The 22,423-nt window shown below is 36.5% G+C and overlaps 1 protein-coding gene across 5 annotated transcripts; it reads left to right on the top strand.

Annotated features, from left to right (window-relative positions):
* Nucleotides 1-356: 356 nt before the first annotated feature.
* LOC110825319 (uncharacterized) lies at nucleotides 357-21,511 on the top strand. Of its 5 annotated transcripts, none has more exons than XM_088221467.1 (14): nucleotides 370-872; nucleotides 961-1,026; nucleotides 1,829-1,894; nucleotides 2,012-2,087; nucleotides 3,168-3,245; nucleotides 4,116-4,213; nucleotides 15,485-15,558; nucleotides 16,106-16,193; nucleotides 16,312-16,469; nucleotides 18,838-18,880; nucleotides 19,483-19,548; nucleotides 19,757-19,834; nucleotides 20,543-20,616; nucleotides 20,720-20,862. In XM_088221467.1, exons 1-13 carry the CDS (start codon nucleotides 771-773, stop codon nucleotides 20,609-20,611), a joined length of 1,062 nt encoding a protein of 353 aa, XP_088077593.1. In that variant the 5' UTR covers nucleotides 370-770; the 3' UTR covers nucleotides 20,612-20,616; nucleotides 20,720-20,862. The 5 variants fall into 5 exon arrangements, with proteins under 5 accessions (XP_088077594.1, XP_088077593.1, XP_088077595.1 ...); XM_088221470.1 differs by lacking the exon at nucleotides 20,543-20,616 and adding an exon at nucleotides 21,202-21,511 and having other exon boundaries at nucleotides 410-872; nucleotides 939-1,026; nucleotides 20,720-20,908; XM_088221466.1 differs by lacking the exon at nucleotides 20,543-20,616 and adding an exon at nucleotides 21,202-21,511 and having other exon boundaries at nucleotides 424-872; nucleotides 20,720-20,908.
* The last annotated feature ends 912 nt before the right edge of the window (nucleotides 21,512-22,423 follow it).

The raw sequence follows: 22,423 nt of genomic DNA, 5'->3' as shown, positions 1-22,423 counted from the left end.
ACTTGAGAGTTGCGAGAATTTAATTTCACTAAAAAACAAAGTTATTATTTTTTATGTGAACTCTGAGTTGATCATGATTAATTTATAATATTTGATTTAATAAAATATTAGAATTTATAATTTTTTAATATGTTGGTGGGATTGTAATGATCAAGTTAAATTTAGTTTTATTTAATAGTGATGTATTTGTTTAGAAAAAAAAAATGATAATTATATTATTTTAATTGAAATAGGTATAACAGTTAAAAATATTAATATATTTTTTTTTACAATTAAAAAATAAACTAGATTAAATTTAATACCTTCTTTTAGCACACTATCCATTGCATCTTTAGTTGTTCTAATACTCAGCATGGGCTTATATGTCTCAACCTCGAACTAGTACTATAATTTTAGTATTAGGTTGAGTATTGTGTAATTACAAGTATTTATTTACTAATTCTGAGTTAAGTAAAATCATACATCACAAATTAAGTAATAAAATCAGAGGACTCAAATTCGTTAAACTCAACACCACACTTAAATACCTCTAACAAGTGATCAAGGTCCAACTTGCTATTGAAAGCTGCAGGCTCTTTGATTGGCGGTAGAAATGGGTCGGGGCCCTTAAACCCTAAAACCCTTGCAGGTGGCCGAGTAAAACTACAAAACCCGACTTCTTCCCGCTGGCTGCAACTCCCAACGAAACTTTTTTCTCCGGAAACGCCACATCCGGTATCGACCGTGAAAAACACACGAGAGAGGAACCAAGCGGAGCGAAGAAGACGACAATGGAGTTGGAGGCCAGTAGTCTGAGAAAAGCGGTGGTACCGTCAACTCTCATTCAGAACCCATCTCCTGCTAATCTTCAGTCTACTCGCCTGGCTCTCCATGTATTTTACTTTTACATTTCAAATTCCTCTTTTTTTCTAACAATTATTTACCTCACGTGAATTCAGTTTATTTGTATTTTGTGTTTAGGCTAATGTTGACGGCTCTTCTTGTTGGGTCTACATAGCTTCCGGTTGTCAGGTCTACAAGCTCCAGGTACTGTTCTTTTACCTTGAATATACACAAACACTGGACTTCTCTTTTGTGTTAACATATGTTCTTTGATTGAATGAATGTTAACTGGACATGTTGGGTAAGGTTAGATCTCTGATTCTGTTTAGCAAATTTTGAGTGTTAGAATAAAACCATTTTGGCTTACTCCTTTAAAACAAATACGTAAATTTTGTGAAATTCATTTGTAAAAGTTATATTTAATTCAAAAATTTTTGGTAGATAATAGGAATTGATCTCACTTGAAAAGTGAAATTCAAAGTAGAATTAGAACAATAATTTAATTTTTCACATTTTGGTGCTCATGTCATGTGTATACATGTATTATTTGCGAAGTTATTGGTATGAATTCTGTTGAGTCATGAGGAAGAATCATGTGCTTGTGTGAGAGAGAATACTTTGCTTGGGAAGAATGCTTGTGCTTCTATGGATAGTTGCTCAGTTTCCAAGAACATGGAAAGGAACTTTATGGAAGATGATAAGTATTTAGTTTCAAATTTGATGACTTGTTCTTTTTTTCCTTACTTTCAGCCTCCCATACCTCATGGCGTATTTTTTTGGGTTGAGATGAATGTGGTGGTTTTGAAATTAAGTTGGACACATTTGTGTTAATTTATTCATGATTTCTAATACAATCTGTTTTGGACCTCTACTTGTTTGATTACTGATATGCCACAGTCCAGGTGGATGTTTTTCTTAGAATGACTCTTTTTATTTATTTATTTATTTTGTTTTTGGTTGCTAAATACAAGAATGATTTTAGTTACTTATTTCTTTTTGCTTATAGATATCAATGGAAGATACTTTCATCAGCAAAGGGAAAGATAGCCTTCTCATCCCTGTACAGACAGTGGTACTTGTTTATGACATTAACCTGTGTTGTCCCTTTCTTAAAGAATTAGTCACTATATTCTAAAGGAAACAAGGAAAAAGAAAAATTAACTATATGTTAGTCCTGCTCCCTTTTTAGGTTATGGACTCTATGTTAGTCAACCGATGCCCTCATCGTTCAGAAATCCAAAGTATAGTACTCAATGAGGCTGAGAGTAAGTGGGTCTTTTATTCGCATTTGGTATGTGCATTTATTCTCTGTTTAACTGTTTGGCGACATTGTAACACCCAAATAAAAATAAAATTTTTTATTTTATTTATTTTTATTTTTATTTATTTGTTTGATTTTTATTTAATTTAATTTAATGAAAATAAAAATAATAATAGTGATAAAATTGGGTAAAAATATTATTTGGATTTAATTGAAATTGATTTTGGAAAAAATGGGTGAAAATTTGGATTATGGAGGTATTTTTAAAAAGAAAATCGGAAATCAGGGGTCAAAACGTAATTTAAAAAAATTGTGCCACGTCAGCAGCCACGTCAGCGGCCCGATCAGCAGCCCCGGCCAACCAGGACGCGCCGCGTGGCAAGGAAACGCTGACCAGGGGACGGGCCACGTGGGCGATCCGCGTGCGCGCGATTGGACGGCGCAGATCCGTTCCCGCATGCACAGACGGCCCAGATTTAATTCTAATTAAATCGTGATCAAATGGTTCAGATTTAATTTTCTGTCTTATGATTATGATTTATCTCTAGTGAAAAAAGCTGTCGTGTAGAAAAGCTGTTATGTGACGTTTAAAGCAGTCAATCAATACTTATGCAAATGATATTATGTCCTTTATAATTGTTTTCTTCTTCCAGTCATTGTTCCCTTTTTCTTTTTATATGCTGTTGGGCATAGTTCAAGCACTTCAATTTAAAAGCTTTAGGGAACATCAGATCATGTACCCTGTGACGTCATATTGGATTATTCTATTGTCTGCATGGTGCAATATCTTGTCTATTTTATTTTTGATGCAGTTTTGCATGTGCCTTTTTTGCCCACCCTGGCTCTGGTTGGAGTGTAAATCGTGATTATATATTTTTTTTGTTGGAAAGATTTGGATCGTCAAAATAACTAGGTAGTGCCACAGGCATCTATCTTTGGAATTCCTTGGCATTTTTTTTTCTTTTGACAAAGAACTCATTCGTATCAGATAATACTGTGCAGACAATTTTTCCTTAATTGATTTAAGAACAACTTTCATTATCGTGTCTCTTGACTTCTCTTCTCTGAATAATTTACATTGTAGGCCCTGGCAATTTGGTACTGGGAAGTGTAGATTCTTATGGTCACCTTATTGTATCTAAACTGGATGGTAGTGGTAAAGGTACATACTCTTTATCTATCTTATGGATATTGCATAATTTATGGTAAAGTCAGAAGAAAATTTTTCACGGTCATAAATCTTGACAATGTTCAGTGTTTTGAAATTCAGAAATCGATATATAATTTCATCTTTTTGTTGCCAAGTTTACTTCTTTTGCAAGTTGATTTTTAGCAACCAGTGCCTGACCTAGAAGTGAGAAAATAGATATCTATCCTTTCAGGTCAAACTGATTAATTACAAACACAACTGGGTAGCAATGTGCCACTGTGGGGTGAGGCCTTCTTGAGTGGTCTTCTTCCATAGCAATGGTCACATAAAGCAATAGTAAATAAATCATTTTCTTTTCCTATGAGGTGTTGCAAGACCCTCTCATGTTTCTTTTCCATCCCATTGATGAGTACAAAAAAATATTTTCCTTAAAGTTCCATAGGCACCTAATCATTATTGGTTTATTCTTATCCTTGATTCAATCTATTGCTATGATGGTTAATGGTTTGCCATAATTTAAATCCCAGTTTTTTTCTGTTTCTTCTAGATCAACTCAGGTTAGTTAATAATTCTCTGCTGATTGTTCAAAAGGAATCCAAGGAAAACATTTTTCCTCTTTTCTTCCCCTTGTTTTGCTTTCCGGCTATGGTGGATTTTCTAATCCGTTCCTTTTTTGTTTCAATTATTTACTAGTTAGGACCATCTGTTAAGAGGGTCACCAGGCTTGAAGGATCTTTTAATGATGCTTGTAGTCAAATTAGCAAAGTTACTAAATCCTACCAATATGCATGTTTGTGAATTTCTGGTGGATTTGTTTGACTCCACTCCTGAGTTGGTTTCATAACAGGTGTTTCTTACCAATGTTTATTTTGACATTTTCAGATGCTGATAAGCTTACTTATTCAGTTTTACCTCGGGATTGTGGTGTTGGAGAGGGTAGTTGGGCAGGGCTCTCCTTCAGTCCAGGTCAATGGTCCATGGTACCTTAATTGTCTACTCAACTAGTGATGCTGGACTATTTAGAATTATTTTCCTACTTACTAGTAAAGATTTGTCATATAAATAGGTTTGTTTTTTCATGTATAGTCAGGATTCTCATTTCATTGTTATTTCCTATAAATACACAGGCAAAACTATAATTTCATTTTTCAAATTGCTTAATGATAAAACTAGATAGATCTTTTCTTGCGATTGAGTTCTTTAAAACCCTCTGATTTTGGTTTTGTGTGTTTTCGATCCCCATGATTGTGGATTTCCGTCTATCTTTCCTTCTTTTTTACTCTGCCAAATTACATAATGAATTTCATATATTCTGATTCTTTCAAATGTTTAACCAGGGGTGAGTTATCAGGAAAAACTGTGAGTAGTTAATTGATATTTTGACAGACTTGTAAAAAATTGTGTTCGGGTTACATAAAATTGTAAAAATAGTGCTTCTTAACACCATATTTTTGTATCAAAGGAAAGAATTTATTAGGAAACATAGTTACATAACCTAATACTACAGAATGTCGTCTACTTAATATTATGAAGATTATGTCCTTTTTTTTAAAAATTAAAACATGTATATTACGTATATGGCATCAAGGGGGTGCCATCTCTATACAAAATATTTACATTGTGAAGATTATGTCTGTCATGGCAATATTTTCAATGGTGTGGAATCTTCAAGTATTTCATAAATTTGGCACCATTCTTGTTGAGGATTGCTAAAAGAATAGGCACTTGAAATTTCCCTGGCACATCTTTTGACCAAGGACATCTTGATAATATTTTCTTTGCATTTGCCCCTAAAGATGTTACTTTCAACCATTTACTTAGTCTTTCAATCTGTGACTATTCTGCTGATCTATACTAGTTTATTAATATTAATATTTTGGTACATTCTCAAACCATTAGTTTTTGAATTTAGGGCTTTTTTTCATCTAGTATGTTTATTTCATGTTATCACGTGTCAGTGACAATGCACAAGCACATGTCTATCAAGTGACCTATTTTCTTTCCAAAATTTAATGGAACAAAATATATATATATATATTCAAAAATAAGTTTGTAAATTTTGGAAAAAAACTATAACATGATCCTTGCAAATGGTGGCATCATTTGCAAAAGATGGTTGATTGTGCCTTTATATCTGCAACGTTGAGTTTGTTTCAAATTCTAATTTAGTATAACAGGAATAATATACAATATAAATATGACAAAATTTGAACCAAGAATAATATTCAAGTTCCCAGTTAATTTCATATCAAATTTAAGTTGGTTTTTTTTTTATACCTTGACAAGCAGGAATATAAATCTGTAGTTATAGAATGGATGATTCAAGTAAAGTTGATCTTATCATGCATTAGGTGTGTAAATTATGATTAATTTTTATATGTATATATACATATTTGAAATACAAAATGGAAAGTATATAACTATGAGCATCAAGGGGGTGCAACCCATGTACAAATTTACGAAGTATTCATTGTAGCAAAAAGGTTTTTAAATTCCTCCTTGACCAAACCCAACAACAAAAAATCAAGGGTCTTATATACCAAGATCAAGGGTGATCCATCTATTTTTAAGTACATCAAAACCTCTCACATCTTCAATCCCCTTAAAAGCCTTACTATTCCTTTCCTTTCATACAAACCAAAAGATAGATAGTGGAATCATATCAGCAAACATACATCTCCCCTTCAGAAACTTCCAAGCTTCTAATTCTTCTCTCACCGACCCAGACACCACCAAATTAATCCCAAAATGTTATATACCACAGACCACAGGTCATACACCATTGGGCACCGAAGCAAAACATGGTTACAGGTCTCCTTATTTTCTGCACATAAAACAACCATTCACTAGGATCATCCCCCTACTTCTCAGTTTATCAATGGTTAAGATACACTCCTTACATGCCTCCCATGCAAAAGGAGACCCTAGGAGGGACTTTCATCTTCCAAACCTATTTATAAGGAAATCACACTGTCTCACTGTTGCTTTTAATAAGCCAGTGATACCAAGATTTTGTTGTGAAGAGACCATTTTTGGTTAGCTTCCACAGGTTCATCATTATTATTTTCCAAGGTCATGCTCGAAATAACAACCATCAGCCTTTCATACTCATTAACTTCCCTATCATTCAAGTTTCTAGAAATCAAGACCTGCCACCCTCCCCTTCCACCTCACACTTCCTCATAGCACTCACAGATCTTTGCTTCTTTCTTTTGGGCAATGCTGTAAATCTGGGAAAATTGATTCTTGAGCAGTCCCCCTTCAATCCACCGATCAGTCCATAAACAAACTTTCTAACCTCTTCCCACTTTCCACCATTTTTTCCTTCCCAGCCCCAATTTTCTTCCACAAACTCTTCCCTTGAGAGTGTAACGCCGAGCAAGTGAACCACCCATTGCCTTCCACTCCAAACTTTGCAGTAATAACCCTTTGGCATAAAATCCCTTCCTCAGCCATAACCCTCCACAACCATTTACCTTGAAGAGTCACATTCATTTCAAGCCACCAAGTGAAAATTCATTTCAGATTTTAACTTTGTGAAAGGATACCCAAGCCACCCATAGCAAGAGGCTTCTTTAACTCTTTCCAAGCCACCAAGTGAAACTTCCGTCTATCATTCACATTACCCCATAGAAATCTGCATTGGATCGCCTCCAATTTCTTAGCAACACTAACCGGGATGGAAATCAAAAAGAGATAATGTATCGGTAATTTATACAAAGTACTCTTGATGAGGGTAAGCTGTCCACCTTTAGATAGAAGCCCTTCTTTCCACCCAGCCAATTGGCTATCAAATCTGTCAACAACAGGCTCCCATGTTCTTGTATTTTTATAGTTGGCCCCCAAGGGAATGCTCAAGTACTTAATAGAGAGATTAGACTCTCTGCAGCCCAATACAGTGGCCAAACTCACCTGCTCCTCCGTTTTGCCTAATCTGACTAGCTTGGATTTAACTATATCGATGTTAAGACCAGAAACAGCTGAAAGCCCATAAGAGTAAACCTCAAATTCAACGACGCACCCCGTTCTAGAATACAAAATAGAAGTACATCATCAACAAATAATAGATGGGTCAGCTCTTCTCTTCTCTACCCCACCCCAACACTTAAGCCCTGGAATAAATCAATGTCTCTAGTCTTGAGTATATTTTACTCAGCCCTTCTATAACCACCATAAAGGGTAATGGGGACAGTGGATCTCTTGTCATAACCCTCTAGAAGCCTAGAAGAAAGACAATGGCCCACCATTAACCATCACAGGAGGTGGTGGAAATACACTACTTTGACCCATTTTCTCCATTTGATACCAAATCCCGATCTCATGAGCATACAGTCCACAAATTTGCAATTGACATGGTCATATGCCTTTTCCATATCAAGTTTACAAAAGACCCCATCCCCTTCTTGTTAAGTAACTCATCCACCACTTCATTGGCAATCAAGGCTACATCAAGGATCTGTCTTCCCCCAAAACCATATTGATTCTCACCTACAATCATATGAAGGACTTCAGCCATTCTCCTTGCAAGGACTTTGGCTATCAACTTGTAAACACATCCAATCAAGCTAATTGACCTGAAATCCCTAATATCAGTTGCTCTTCCAACTTGAGCACAAGAACAATAAACGTAGAGTTCAAGGACTTAACAAAGGATCCGGACCGATGAAATTTATTAAATAGGTCCACAATATCCTTAACCACATCCCAAAACTCTTGGAGGAATCCCATATTAAACCCATCGGGACCTGACGCCTTATCTTTTTTGCAGGCCCTCAAGTCCTCAAAAATCTCATCTTCAGAAAAGCAACCTTCCAAGGACAGCCTACTAGACTCATCCAAAGAACAGAAATTGATGCCATCCAAAGATGGTCTCCAGTTGAACTCTTCCTCATACATTCTAGCAAAATGATTACTTGCTTCCCTTCCCAGCTCTTTATTCCCTTCCACAAACTTATCCCTAAACAACATTGAACTCACAAAATTATTCCTTCTATGTTGACTGGCCAGGCAGTGGAAAAAACTGGTATTATGGTCACCTTCCACCACCCATCTAACCCTAGATTTTTGTCTCCAACTTATTTCTTCCAACTGTAAGCAAGTTGCCACTTTAACTCACAGCTTCCCTTTGCACCACATCTTCCTTTGAGCCATTCTCCCCCTCTTAAATCAAAGGCTTCTAGAGCGTCAAGCAAGGAGTTCAGTTTCAAATCATACCTGCGCCCCTCTTCCCTGCACCACATTTTTATTTCTGTTTTCAGCAATTTCAGCTTTTGAGCCATTTCGAAACTTGCCTTCTCATCTGGGCTGACCGCTGCCCACCAGATTCTAACACTGTCTTTGAACTCATTGACCTTCAGCTACTTATCATCCAGTCTAAACGGGCATGGTCCCCACCTGATTCCATTTGATTCCAAAGTAATAGGAAAGTGATATGATGTTAATCTATTCAGTCTCTTCTGGCATACGTTAACAACAACTTCTTGAATATCAGTAGTTGTCACAAATCTATCTATTCTGGAACATGACATGTTCTTCCTTTGGTTAGACCACATCCATCTACCACCAACCAAAAGGAGATCAATAATGTCATACCTGTCTAAAGTCTCTTTGAATTCCTCTACACAACGGCTGTGAAAGTGATCTCCAGTTCTTTCACTCCTCTTCAGAACCATGTTGAAGTCACCTCCTACCACCCATGACCCCATCCACTTCTCCCTACTCTCTTCCATATCCGCCCATAAAGACATAACTACCCTCACCTTTGTAATAGACACCTGTAAACAACCATTTGAAACCACTCCTAGTATCCTTAAATAAGCAGGAGATGGAGCATTTGCTAGTTATAGTGACTTCACACAAAAGTACATCCTCCTTCTGTGATCATGATGGAGGAGGTCGGTGGGAGAAACTCGGAGAAGAAGGATTGTGATGAGGAGGATCGGAAAAAGGATCCTACACAAGTAAGGCAGATTGATGTTACTTCTTGTGCCTCTGAAAGTGAAAGAGAAGAATTTACAGATCCAGAAGCGAGATGTAATCTTGCAATGAAGGTGAAAACAGAGAAGATGGCTTGGCGATGGTTCTGGTGGAGGATGCAAGCTAGGTGATTAATATGATACCAGACCCGAAAATTGAGGAGATTTTGTCTTTGAGCTTGGATAGTGTTGACCTGACAGAGGAGAATAGAGCTGGGAGTTCGATTTGGGTTCTAGAAAATATCTAGAAGTTCAGCAGGGTGATTGGAATCTCCTAGGCAGGTATGAAAGAACATGTTTTTTCGTTTTATGTTGAAATTGAAAAAAGAATTTCTGACCAAAAGAAAGAGGATGAAGGGAAAAAAAACATAAGAAAAAACAGAGTGTGGGTACTAAGCGAGAACTCAAAAGACTGGAATCGATAGTAAATTATGAAGGTAGGAGGATAAGGGGGGAGAGGGTAGGGGGAGTAAAACTGTTGTTTTAATCTTTGAAAAAATAGTGTCTTGGAATGTCAGAGGATTAAACGATTGGGGAAAACATCTGATTCTCCGAGGCTGCTTTGCTAGATGGAAACTGGAGATTGTTTGTTTTCAAGAAACCAAGTTGGATGAGTATTCTGATGAGATTATTAAAAGCTTATGGAAGGAAGCAGATGTGGGTTGGCATGCCATTTTGGTTAGGGGATCGGTTGGTGGAATCATTATCATGTGGAGGGAAGAGAGAGTCAAATGTGTGGGTGTGGTTAAGGGGGGAGATTACTATATCTTGTTGGTTTCACAATTGTAGGGGAGGAGCTGAATGGATCTTCTCTGGGTTTATTGCTGTGAGATAAGAGAGGAAAGGGAAAAGCTGAGGCAGGAGTTGGAGGATGTTAAACGAAATTGGAGTGAGAATTGGATTTTTGGAGGGGACTTTAACATGGTATGAGAAGGGAGGAGAGAAATGACAACACTTTCTCGACCAGCATTGCAAAGGAATTTTCTGAGGTAATTGATAGAATGGGTTTGGTGGACCTTCCTTTGGTGGGGGTAGATGGACCTGGTCCAATCAATGAGACACGCCCTCCTGGTCTAGGATAGACCCTTTTCTTATCTCCTTCCATCTTCTGCTGAAGCTAATATGTGTCTTCTAGAAAATTCTTCAATGTCCACTTTTGGATCACTTTCCATTATGTCTAATCTCCGATAGTATTCAATGGAGCCCTGTTCCATTTAGACTGGATAACAGATGGTTGGGGATGGAAAGATTCAGGAACTTGGTTGAGAAGAATTGGAAAGGTACATAATCATGCACAAACTCAAAGCTCTAAAAGATGTGATCAAACATTGGACCAAAAATGAACGGGAAAAAGAAAGGGAGGAACTCAACAGTCTATTCACTGATTTAGGTGAGTTGGACAGCAAAAATGATATTTTCGGGTTGGATGAAGAGGGAGAGGGTGGCAAGGGACGACCTAAAGGTTAAGATGACAAAGTTGATGAGTAGGGATGAGATATCGTGGAAACAAAAATTTAGAGAGAAATTATTGAAACAAGATAACTGTAATATCAAATATTTTCATGCTTTGGCGAGCTGTAGAAGGTGTAATTTCTTGGATGGGCTGTAGATTGGGGATAAGAGAGTTGAAGTAATAATGACATGAGGGAGGCTACTAAGGAGTTTTTTTCAGGTCTGTACTCGGAAGAGTGTGCTAGATGATCTAGATTGGATGGGTTACAATTCAAATCCTTATCCATGACAAGTAGGCAGCTCCTTGAAGCGGAGTTCACTGACAGTGAGGTGTTGGACAGTTTGTAAATGTGTAATGGCGACAAGGTACCGGGCCCTGATGGTTTCAACATGATGTTCTTACAAGAACTTTGGCATTTAATCAAGAATGAGGTTATGGGACTGTTTCATGATTTATATGATTCTGGAAAATTTGTGAGATCCCTTAATACTACCTTTCTTGTTTTAATTGCTAAGAAGAGAGGTGTTAGGGATATTAAAGATTTCAGACCCATTAGTCTTGTGGGATGCATTTACAGGTTAATTGCAAAAGTCTTGGCTAATAGATTATCCAAGGAATTAGGATAGATTATTGGGGAGTACCAACATGCATTTGTGAGAAGTAGACAGATTTTGGATGCGGTTATAGCTGAAAACAAAGTGGTGGATGAGTTGATTTTCAGGCAAAAAAAAAGAGTTTTCTGCAAGCTAGACATAGAGAAGGCTTACGATCATATTAGTTGGGATTTTTTCGAATATATAATGAAAAGAATGAGTTTTGGTCAAAAAATGGATGAAATGGATGCACAGCTGTATCACTACCACCTCCTTTGCGATATTAGTTAATGGTAGTCCATCCAGATTTTTCTCTGCTTCTCACAGGTTGCGCCAGGGTGATCCCCTTTCACTGCTATTGTTTTTAATCATTCTGGAGGCACTGAATGCTTTGATCAGTAAGGCTATTGATTTGAATTTGCTAAAAGTTATTATAGTAGGGAAGGGTACAAATGCTGTTCAGGTTTCACATTTCTTTTTCGCTGACCACACCTTGATTTTTTGTTAACCAGAGGTTAGAAATCTCTTGCATCTGAGATGTATTTTGTTGTGCTTTCAGTTGGTTTCTGACCTAAAAATTAATCTAAGGGAGACATAATTGATGAAGTTTGGGGATACAAGGAATAAAAACTACTTAGCCAATATTATGGGATGCAAAGCTGTCAAGTTACCTATTTTATATTTGGGCATCCCTTTGGGCTCTAAATACAAAGATTCCTGTACTTGAGAACTGGTTATTGACTCCATTGAGAGAAGACTTGCTGGTTGGAAAAGAAAATTTTTATCTAAAAGGGGTAGACTCGCACTCATTAAGGGCACACTTATCAACCTACCCATTTTTTTTCTCTCCACTGTAACTATTCCAGTGAAGGTTGCAAGGAAAATAGAAGCCATTCAGTTTCGATTTCTATGGGAGATGAATATGGCTCTTCAAGGGAAATGGCTTTGGCGCTATTTTAAGGAAGGGGAAGAACTATGGAGAAAAATCATTGCTGCCAGGTGGGGTGATGCTACAAGTGAGCTTATTCTTGGGAGAATGATCAGACCGCATGGTTATGGCCCGTGGAAGAAATTTTTGATGGGTTGGACAAGGCTTAATGAATGTATCCAGTGGTGTGTAGACAAAGGAAACCGAATTAAATTCTGGGAGGATGTTTGACTAGAGGGCACCTGTATCATGAGTAATTTTCCAAGTATATATGCGACTGCTCAATCCAAAAACATGAAGATTAAAGATACTTATAAGATCGTCAATGGAAGTGTGATTTGGTTGGTTAATGTCAGCAAAAATTTAAATGATTGGGAGGTGAATGAGTATGAATATTTGCTGCAACCCTTGAGACTCAGCAGATCAACACTTGTAATGACAGGATTTTGTGGAAATTAAGTAAGAGACAAGAATTTTCTGTCAAGACATATTATTCACACATTATAGGGGCTGGCCAGTGCAGGAGAGGATTGTTCCCGGCTTCCCAAATATGGAAAAATAAAGTTCTCCCTAGAATGGTTTTCTTTGCGTGGGAAACTTGCAAATAATGCATCTTGACAAATGACAAATTGATGAAAATGGGTCTTACCATGGTCAATAGATACTGTTATGTGGAGTCATGCAATCACATTTTGCTATAGTGTCTTACTGCTTACAACTTATGGTGTATAATTTACGAATTATTGGGCATTAATTGAATCATGCGAGGTCAGTTAGGAAGTAGGTTTGGGCTTGGGAAGGTTTGTATGGAAAGAGGAATTTTGTAAAGATTATTCCATTGACCATCTTTTGGGTCCTATGAAAGGAAAGAAATAGTAGAGATTTTGAAAGTAGAGAGGTAGAGAATAGTAAGTTAAAAGATAGATAGTTGCATTATTTTGATTCCATCTTGTTAGGATATGACAATTGTTAGGTTGGAAGATTTTGGGAATGTCGTTGACACTCGAACACAATTATAAATGTTTTGTATATGGATGGTGCTGCTTTTGGTATCTTGTTTATAATATTTTAATACTTTTTATCTAAAAAAAACATGATGATAGTACCTCCTGCTAGCAGGCAATGCACTCCAACCAATCTCCCTACAGCCTCATAAACTCCGAACAAGCTCCACCCTACGATTTCCACTTTGATCTCTTGAAGATAGACTACTTCTGGTTTCCATCAACTCATTGATAACATGTATCTTTTTAAGGTCGTTGATACCCCTTACATTTCATGAAATGATTCGACCAATCATTAATTAATAATTTGCACTGCTCTCCTCTCCTTTCCTCTTCCCCTTCTTTCTTCCATCATAGTTTACAAGAGATATTAGCCTTCTCAACTCCCTCAGCCCTTCAGTCCCACCTCTAGCCTTCCCTTCCCTTTTTTCTTCACTCTCTCTTCCCTCTCCTCTATCCTTTTATTCTCTATTTCACGAAAAAGCTCCCATGTTTTCCCCTCAGAACCTCCAAACTCCAACCCCACTAATCCACTCACTTTCCTCACGTTGTCTAGCACCCATTGAGAGTCGCCATCCATCAATGGGTCCCCCACTCGCACATTATTCTCTTCTATTTCTGACCCCTTCAACAATTGTACGACCAGTTGTAAGCCTCCCTCAGACTCCCCTCCCCCATCCTCATTCAACAGAACATCCATTGGTTCTTCTAACAGTTGGATCAATTGCAGTTCTCTCCCCTCATTCACCTCAATTTCTCTCCTATCTTCGTTGCTATTTCCCCAATCATCTCCTCCAAACCCAAAAATTTCCTCCACTTCCCTCACCAAACCTGCAGCTCTCCCCACCATCTCCACCTCTTGAAGTGAAGGAAGTCGTCGAAGGAGCTTCAGCAACTCCTGATATCAATTGCAGAAAACAAAAACGCTGAATTCATAAGTTGAGCGGGGGCTTTAGGGCAGGACAGTCTCCCTTTTATCCACTTCTCTTCTCCTCCACATCGGGCCAAAAATTGCTTTTTTCCTCCTCCAGCTCCCCTAAGGGTACGAGGCCTGAGCTGAGGTCTTCTAGAGGTCCAACCTATGCATCATTCACTACCCATTTACCCTTTTCAGCCAACGGAAGTTTGCTGCCCACTTCAGTTACTTCAATCGAACCTTCCCTCAGGTCCATTCCGCTCTTTTTCAGTCCAACTTCCATCTTATCCCCGTCAACACGACAACAACATTGTTGTTTCCACTACACCCAAAATGACTACATTTCGCTCCCTCCTGGGAGATACCTTTTTGAATTTGAAAAAACTCAGGTCCAGCAATGGGTTCGAATCTCCTCTCCTCCACCCGATTTGTAGCTCTCTCTGCTTGCTTTAGGGCTTTGGCAAACGAAATGCATTCCATTGGCTCCAGTTGCACCCCCAACTCCATGCTGCATCCCGGACATCTAACCTTTGATGGCATTATATTGTGGTGGATAACCAGTCTTTTTTCAACTAGATCATTCTTTTTCGTAGCCCATTCTAGAGGCACCAACTTGACACCAAACACCTCATGAATCACCTCCATCATCTGCCACCATCCATCGGCCTTGTATCCCTTTGGTAGAAAAATCCTATTAATCCTCCCCCTTGGTCCCTCCTTCCCTTCGGAAAACACCAAAAAATGCCCTCGTCTGTTACTACTCAATGCCTTCCACCACGTCCTCTAGCTATTGCTCTGACTCCTCTCCCATGCCACCTCCCCTTTCACCCATTTGAACTCCCTGAATCATTTCATCAACCACTTCAACTCCTCCTTCTGAAAGAAGATTGATTTCCGAAAACCCTTACCCTTCTCAAAAATCCTTATCCCCTTTCCGTCCCCTACAACGTCAAAAGATTTTTGCTCAACAAACAAGAATCTCCTTAGCCCCACGACCATGACCCAACCTTTGGAGTGGTGACGATGGAAAACCACAACGCGAAGACGCTCACTCTCTCTAGACGCGACTCTATGTTGTGAAAATAAAGTACGAGAAATTCAAGGATTATTGGTTTCAGAACTTGAGATTTTTGTTAAGCGGTCGTCCACTATATTCTAACATTGATATGAGGAATCTAACTGATATTTTTCTCCTATATATATATATATGTATCTAATAACTAAGATATAGGAACTGAATGAAAATAGAATGTGTTTAGACCACATGCAAGCCAGAGTATGGAATTTTGTATTAGTCATGAAAGGAGAAAAGGCTAAATTCCATGCCATTTCCCTTTAATTTCATAACATTTAGCTATCTACCTGTTGCTCTCTAATTTCAGGTGGCAGTGGCTCGTAGCTTCTGCAAAAGCATTGATGTTTATGATCAAGATATCCACCTCCGTGCCTTACGTACGTGAGTATTTTTTTTTGTTCAATGTTGAATGCTCTTATACCTAGAAATGGTAATTTGTGTGCACTTGTTTGCATATGGATGATGTTTGTTTGGGATTCTTTTGTTGGTAATGTTATACAAGTAAAAAAAAAACCTTAATCAGCAGCTATAATCAAACTGGTGACTTGAATATGGAGGGTTTGAGATAAGGATCTGGTGATCAATTTTTTTTCTGTGCACTTGTTCTTTGCAATAAATTTTTAATCTGCTTTTGGACATTTCAGAATGTATTTGATCAGATCTGGAATCAGAGATAATCTGACTATTGCATCATGCTATCTGTTTCCTGCTGCCTGCGGTTTATTTTGTTCTGAAAGATAAACATTAAAAATTATGGAATTACTTCTTTTGTTTTCTTTTGAGAAGAGCAAACCTCTTGGTGATTATGCTGCTGAAAGCCTTGCATTTCAACTAAATGGAATGAAATTTTTTGAATTTATTTCATAATCAATCTTTAGTTGTCATCCTATACAGATTACATACTATTTTTTTATTTGATCAATTTCAGGCTCTCCTATCCATCTTCATTGAACTTCATACAGACTTTAGGCCATGGGAATGGAAGTTCCGTGCTGGCTGTTGCTGAGGGCTGTCAGGTTTAGAATCGTTCTTCTCTAGGCTTGAACATTTTAGATAAGCCGTTTATTTTCCATTGTTTGCTCTTGTTTCTCCTTTAGCTTATGTCCTACACCTTATTTTTTTGACATCATGCAGCTGACTATATGGGACTTGAGAGTGAGAGAAAACGGTGGTTGCATTCAGCGAATTTGTGGTTCAGTTGGTGATATTATCTATTCAGTCTGCAGTTCTTTCACTGGTAATATTGCTGTAGGAGGAGCTGATCGTACAGTAACAATTTATGATCCTCGCAGGTTCATCACTGTTACATTATGCAAACGAGAATAATTAGGCATCATTTAAAGGAATAAAATATTTTTTTATTGTTTTCGTAAAAAGCAGAAATGTTGAGAGTGTTTGGTATTTTGCTGCAGGAAATGTGCTTATAACATAAAATTAATCAGTTGTGGTCCTTAGATGCAAATCTGTTATGAGTCTCGAAGGATAAGATTGCTAGGAGTTTGTAGTTTAGATAGCATGAGGCTCCATTACTGGAGCTGAAAATCTAGAATTTGAGTCCTGCCCCAACCCTATTTTGAGAAGTTAAAATCATATTTGGCCAAGGGGTAGAGTGTTTTAGAGATTTTCTTTCCTTATGACTTATCTTGAACAATTGGTAAGCTCATTGAAAGAGAACTCTTCAATTTCTAGAGTTCAGTAAACTTGAAACTTATTAAAAATTTTGCTTAATCCTTTCACTCCCAAAACAACCAATAATGGCTATGCTTAACTACAACTGAAGAAAATTAGCCTACTACATGAGCAAATAAAACTACTCTGATTACACCAATAACCTCTCACAAGATGGCCATAAAACCATGCAACTACACAAATAATAACCGCGTAAAAAATGCAAAAATAATGAACAAAAACTAGAAATAGCACATACATTTTGAACAACTACATTAATGGGAAAAGTTTAAAATAAATTAATTAATATCACCTTCTTTCTGGCTTGTATTGATTGAGAATGAACTGGGTGTAAAAGAAACAGTCCAAAAAACTTTTTTTTTTTTTAACTAAAAGGTATAGTCCAAAAAACTATTGAAATGACAGATTATTTTAAATACAGAGGTTGTCCTGTGGATGAAGTTGAAAACATAATGCACCCTTTGGTTGTGGAATTTTCCGAAAATACCTTGCTGATATCAAGGCAGCTAAGGAATCTGCAAGTGGCTCTTGCCTCAGTTTTTGTTTTCTTCTACATAACCAGAATAATTTCTTCTTTTAATGCTAAAGGGAATTTCCCTGTTTCAAACTTTTGTATATTTTGTAATATTGCAGATGTACCAAAATTTGTAGTGAGTCTGTCCTGTAATCATTGGAATTGGAAGTCCCAATTAGTACCAAATAGTGTTGTTATGAGGTATTATAGCCTGATCAGTTGTGTTGAATATTTGGTACCATATGACTAGCATCGGTTTGATCATTTCCCAGTCCAGCTCCTGGCCACTCTTCATCTCTTCCCTTACAAGCACTACTTTTTCCTTCCAATGTAATATGTGGGCACCTGAAAACTCTTTAGAAAGCTCGTACAACTTCTTGTTAGTTATGTCTCATAAGCTGTCATAGTTTGCTCTACCTCAACCTAGTGCAGCACATAGTCCTTCTGATACATCTTCAAGAACGTTTCGAGTGCTGGAATCTCTCATGACTACCTGTTTTGGTACCCAAATAGTCCCCAGGTTGGATCTGGTTACCAGTCTGGGTAATGTAAAATCAAATTAGAGTTAAGGTGTCTGAGGGATCTTCTACGATTTTAATTTATACTGAACAACGAGGAAGGGCTTGTTGAAAGAGAATCTTTATCTCTTAAATATGGACTAAGGAATCATTAAGAGAGAATCTTTTGGTCTCGAGAGTTCAGGAAACTTAAAACCTTTCTAAAGTTCTGCTTAATCCTTTCATATTACAATCCTTATAAAAAATAGTTGTTAAGTTTAATGAATATATATTTAATGCAAAATATATTATGATCTAGATTAATATTGCTCTTAATTTTAACAAGTATAGTAGTTTTCTTAAATAAATTCTTTTATTTCAATTATACTTTATTTTTTTAAAATAAATCATTTCAATCAAATTATCTATAGCAATTTATACATGTAAATCTTCAATGCTGGATAAGAAAAAGAATAGTGTAATATATATTTTGCTATATAACAATGAAGTAAATATTGAAGACGAGATGGAATGAATGGCATAAAGATAATGTAAGAGGTAAATAAGTACATTGATTAGATAATAAATAAACACCTTCCAAAAGTTACAAATATGGTACCTATATTTTATTGCTTCAAATTACTTTATGCCTTAACGAGAATGCTGCCTATTAGAGTATCAAATAGCTAATCAGAATAGAGTGTGAAAGTTGCTTATAGTTACCAAATAAGCAATCTCAGATCCTCATTATTGGGATGAAAGATAGAAATAGTGCAGAAAAGAGTTATTTTTAGCAGTTTAGCCTCTACTTGAGGATTTTACTAGTAAATATATATTGTTGTTGATGACGGAAGGACACTCTCAATTACATTATTGCAAGGAAAATTTTGATGCATAAAATAAAAAGGTCATCACATTAATTCAGTGAGGCTCTGATTTGTGTTGAAATCTTGAATGTAGATGGTCAGCGCTGTCAAGGTGGATAAACTGTTCAAAATATGAGGTTGGTTTGAGTTTTCAATGGTGGTTTCCTCTATATCAAACTGTATGTTCATGCTTATTTTGTTGTTCATTTGGTGCTTCATATTCAACTCTTTGTACAATGAAAAGGACCCTTTGGATCTCACCATAGTTCTGCTGTTTCTTCAAATACGCCGTTCTCCATTAGCTCCTTGAGCACTATCATGCAGAATTAGTTAACGAACTCATGGTTGGAAAGTATCTTTCTTCACTAAATTAGATTTGAACCATGGAACCAAGCGAACCTGATGAGCTTTTGGCTGATAACAAATATTTGCTTGAATCTGACTAGGGCTCTAGTCCAACTGGCCAATTCCTGGCCTCTCTGGAAGGGAAATGTAGGTTCAAGCCATGCCTATTACAATTAATCATGAATACTACTATTCTTAGAAATTTTAGTCTTTTTGTGGCTGTCTAGCTAATTAGGTTCTTCTGGAGATTTTGCCATGTAATAGGAATTTCCGCGCAAATGCTTCCATGTCTAAGTGTTTATAATTTTATTCAAGCTACAGAAGTTCCATTCACTTGCATTCTTGTCAGGTTTGAAATTGCAGCTACATAACTTTTCTTTTGTCTATACTGCAGATTACTGGCCTTGCTTTCTCATCGATTGACTCCAATTATATCTATATACAAGGGGTTGATTATGAGGTGATTGCTGTTGAATTTACTGGATCTTTGGCATGATCTGTTTATTTTCCTACCAGGGTTTTGCTTAGAGGCAACTAAACTGCAAAAGAGATTGGCAAATCTTTATTTGCTTGTTATTGGCTTGGAGCGTCCCTGTTAAAGTTTGCTGGCTAGGAGTGCCTTGGAATTTTCATTAGTTATAATGGCAATTAAGACAATATACTTGCAGGCCTTCTGTGGACAATGGGTTGAAAACAGAAAGGTATTTTCGTTTAGAGGAGACTCAAATTGGCTTGGGTTCAGTAAGGTACCTTATTCTTCTAAATTCTATATATACACTTATGCTGTTTGCAGAGCAGACACACTGCAAATTTAAACATAATCTGTTAGCTTCTTCTTAACAACAATCATCACTGTCTGAACCTGTATTTATAGACAATCATGCAATTTTATTTATCATTTTTTTAATATTTTTGAACTAGTAATTTGACCAAATTACAATTGGGCTGGGGAACCGATGACACAGTGGTTTGGACCAGTCCAGTTTTAATAGCCTGCAGACAGATATAGCTCATTAAAAATACACAAGTAACTTTCTTTCCTTTTACTAAAACTTTCAGAATCTATTGCCTTTCCTCAAATAGAGGACATTTTGTTGACCTCTTAGACATTTCGGCATGCAACTAGTTGTATACCCACTTTTCCAAATGGGCAAAACCCTTTTTACCTTGTGAATACTAACTTTTAATTCATTCTTTTCAACCAAAAAAGTACTTTTCAATGCAAGGGATGAGAATCTGCTTGTGCTAATTTCGTCAAATCAGCTGTCTCTTGTTTTCTTCATTAAAAACTGCATGAAGTGCTGAAGGAATTGAAACCAAGGCTGATAAGTTGTTATTGGTCATCTAGAAAACTTATATTAAGAGAAACATAATTTTGTATCAATGTAAAATTATATCATTAAATTTGATTGGCGTGATAGCTTTCGTCTGTCTTTCTTCTCAACTTGTACTAGTGTTTGCTATCACATCTACATAATTATGGAAGCAAAAGGTGCAGCCTTAATAATCTATCCAGGTTTTAACTCAGGTTTCAACTCATAACCAGTTTTATTGCCATATGAGATGATAATTATCATTTTGTTAGTATAGGATAGATTCCAATAGTCACATGGGCTTGATCCATGGTGCAGTGCTCCGGCAAGGATATATTAGGTGGATGGTGTGATTCCGGTAGCATCTTCATTGCTGATGTCACACTTAAAGACAACGAAACAGGCATCTTGAAAGGTTTTGATAATTGATCTGCCTTGTGCACCCTCAGCTTCTTGCTCTTATGATTACTTGACACAGAACTGGAAAACTTGAAGCAAGGATCTCAGGTATCACAGATTACGTGCATATTATATTGTATAACTTGCTGATTTTGCACTAATATGTTCCTTAACTTGAACATGCAATTATCCTTATGCTTTCCACGTTTAACTGATCTTATGTTTCTTTCTGTGAGCTTGATGATCTATTTATTTAGTTAATGATGCTCTATAATCTATTTATTTGTTGCATAATCATCAAATAGCATATGTTTGTTTCTACTTGCAAAACTTATGGCTGTCTTGGCTCTCTCAAAAACCGTTCTCCTATCACTCTCACATGTTCCTCGTTTCTTTTGCAGAAATCTCATCATTACCCCCCTAAAGTCCCAGTTGAGGCTGTATCTTTACACCTTTCATTTTATCTTTTCTCCACCTATATGCCGTGGAATACAAATGGTAGTTATACAAAAAGATCAAATTTTGAACTGTTTAGGGTTGGAATTTTATAGAATGATTCCGAACTTTCATCCTCTATCTCTCTCTCTCTCTCTCTACTTTTTTTAATTTATTTCCTTCCCTCTTAGTACAATAATTGTAATAGTATAATAAAGTAAAGATGACTTGGTGTTCAAGTAAATGACCATGGAAAAGTTATGAGATTGAGACTGAGAGTTGCTTTTGTGGTGTTTGTTATATTTTTGAAGTGTTTGTTTGATTTGATGAATCTGTCAAAGTCAAGGCCAGAGAGGGTGATGATGAATCAAGGTTTATGCTCTTTGGTTGGGAAACTTTTATGTTAGGAGAGGCTATAGACGAGAGGAGAGAGAGGGTCCCATCTCTTGAGATCATCAACAGCTTACTTATTCAAGATTCATCTCTTGTGGGTAATAATTAACATATGGGTCCCTACCATTTTTCTTATATGCAGTCGGGAGGGATTTGATCATTTCAAATCCATCACAAATTGTTTATGTCCTCTGGTTTTCATTTGATGAGAACTGGCTGGCAAGACCATGTCTCTTGCTGCATCATTGATCCCACATATATATTTCATATGTTATATTATATTATTATAAAGTATTATTTAAATTATCAATAAATTTTTGATTGAATGGTCAGTCTGTTCTCAGTTATCTGTGTGTTTTTTTGTAAGAAATTATATTATTATAAAATATTACTTACATTTTTAATAAGTTTTTGGGTGGACGATTAGTCAATTCTTATTTTCTTAAAAAATTTTGAGTTCAAAATCAGATTGTCTATTTTTATTTAAAAAAATTATATTTATTATTTAATGATAAAAATATATATATATATATATATTAGTATTAATAAAATATTATTTAAATTAAAACAAATGTTTTAATATAAACATAATCATTTATTGTTGGTTTAGGCAAAAGATATCCCTAATGTTGAAATGATCCTAATTCCTCAAACCTGTTGGTTTCAAATTATTGTGCCCCGTGTATTAGGGTCCGCCTAGAAATATTAATTTTAAAATTATAGATAACAAGTTGGAGACTTTGAGTGTGGGTCTATAAATTAATTCAAGACACGACTTGAGGCTGCGTCAGATTA

This window comes from Carica papaya, chromosome 1 (genome assembly GCF_054855325.1).
Source record: "Carica papaya isolate Zhongbai chromosome 1, ASM5485532v1, whole genome shotgun sequence".
NCBI lineage: Eukaryota > Viridiplantae > Streptophyta > Magnoliopsida > Brassicales > Caricaceae > Carica > Carica papaya.
The sequence above is the reverse complement of the archived record's forward strand: the minus strand, read 5'-3'. Positions and strand labels throughout refer to the sequence as shown.

Coding starts and splice junctions, on each gene's coding strand:
- LOC110825319 (XM_088221466.1), top strand. CDS start 771: ATGGAGTTGGAGGCCAGTAGTCTGAGAAAAGCGGTGGTACCGTCAACT. Junction 16,194..16,311: donor CTGTTGCTGAGGGCTGTCAG/GTTTAGAATCGT, acceptor GACATCATGCAG/CTGACTATATGGGACTTGAG. Junction 19,549..19,756: donor TACAAGGGGTTGATTATGAG/GTGATTGCTGTT, acceptor ATATACTTGCAG/GCCTTCTGTGGACAATGGGT.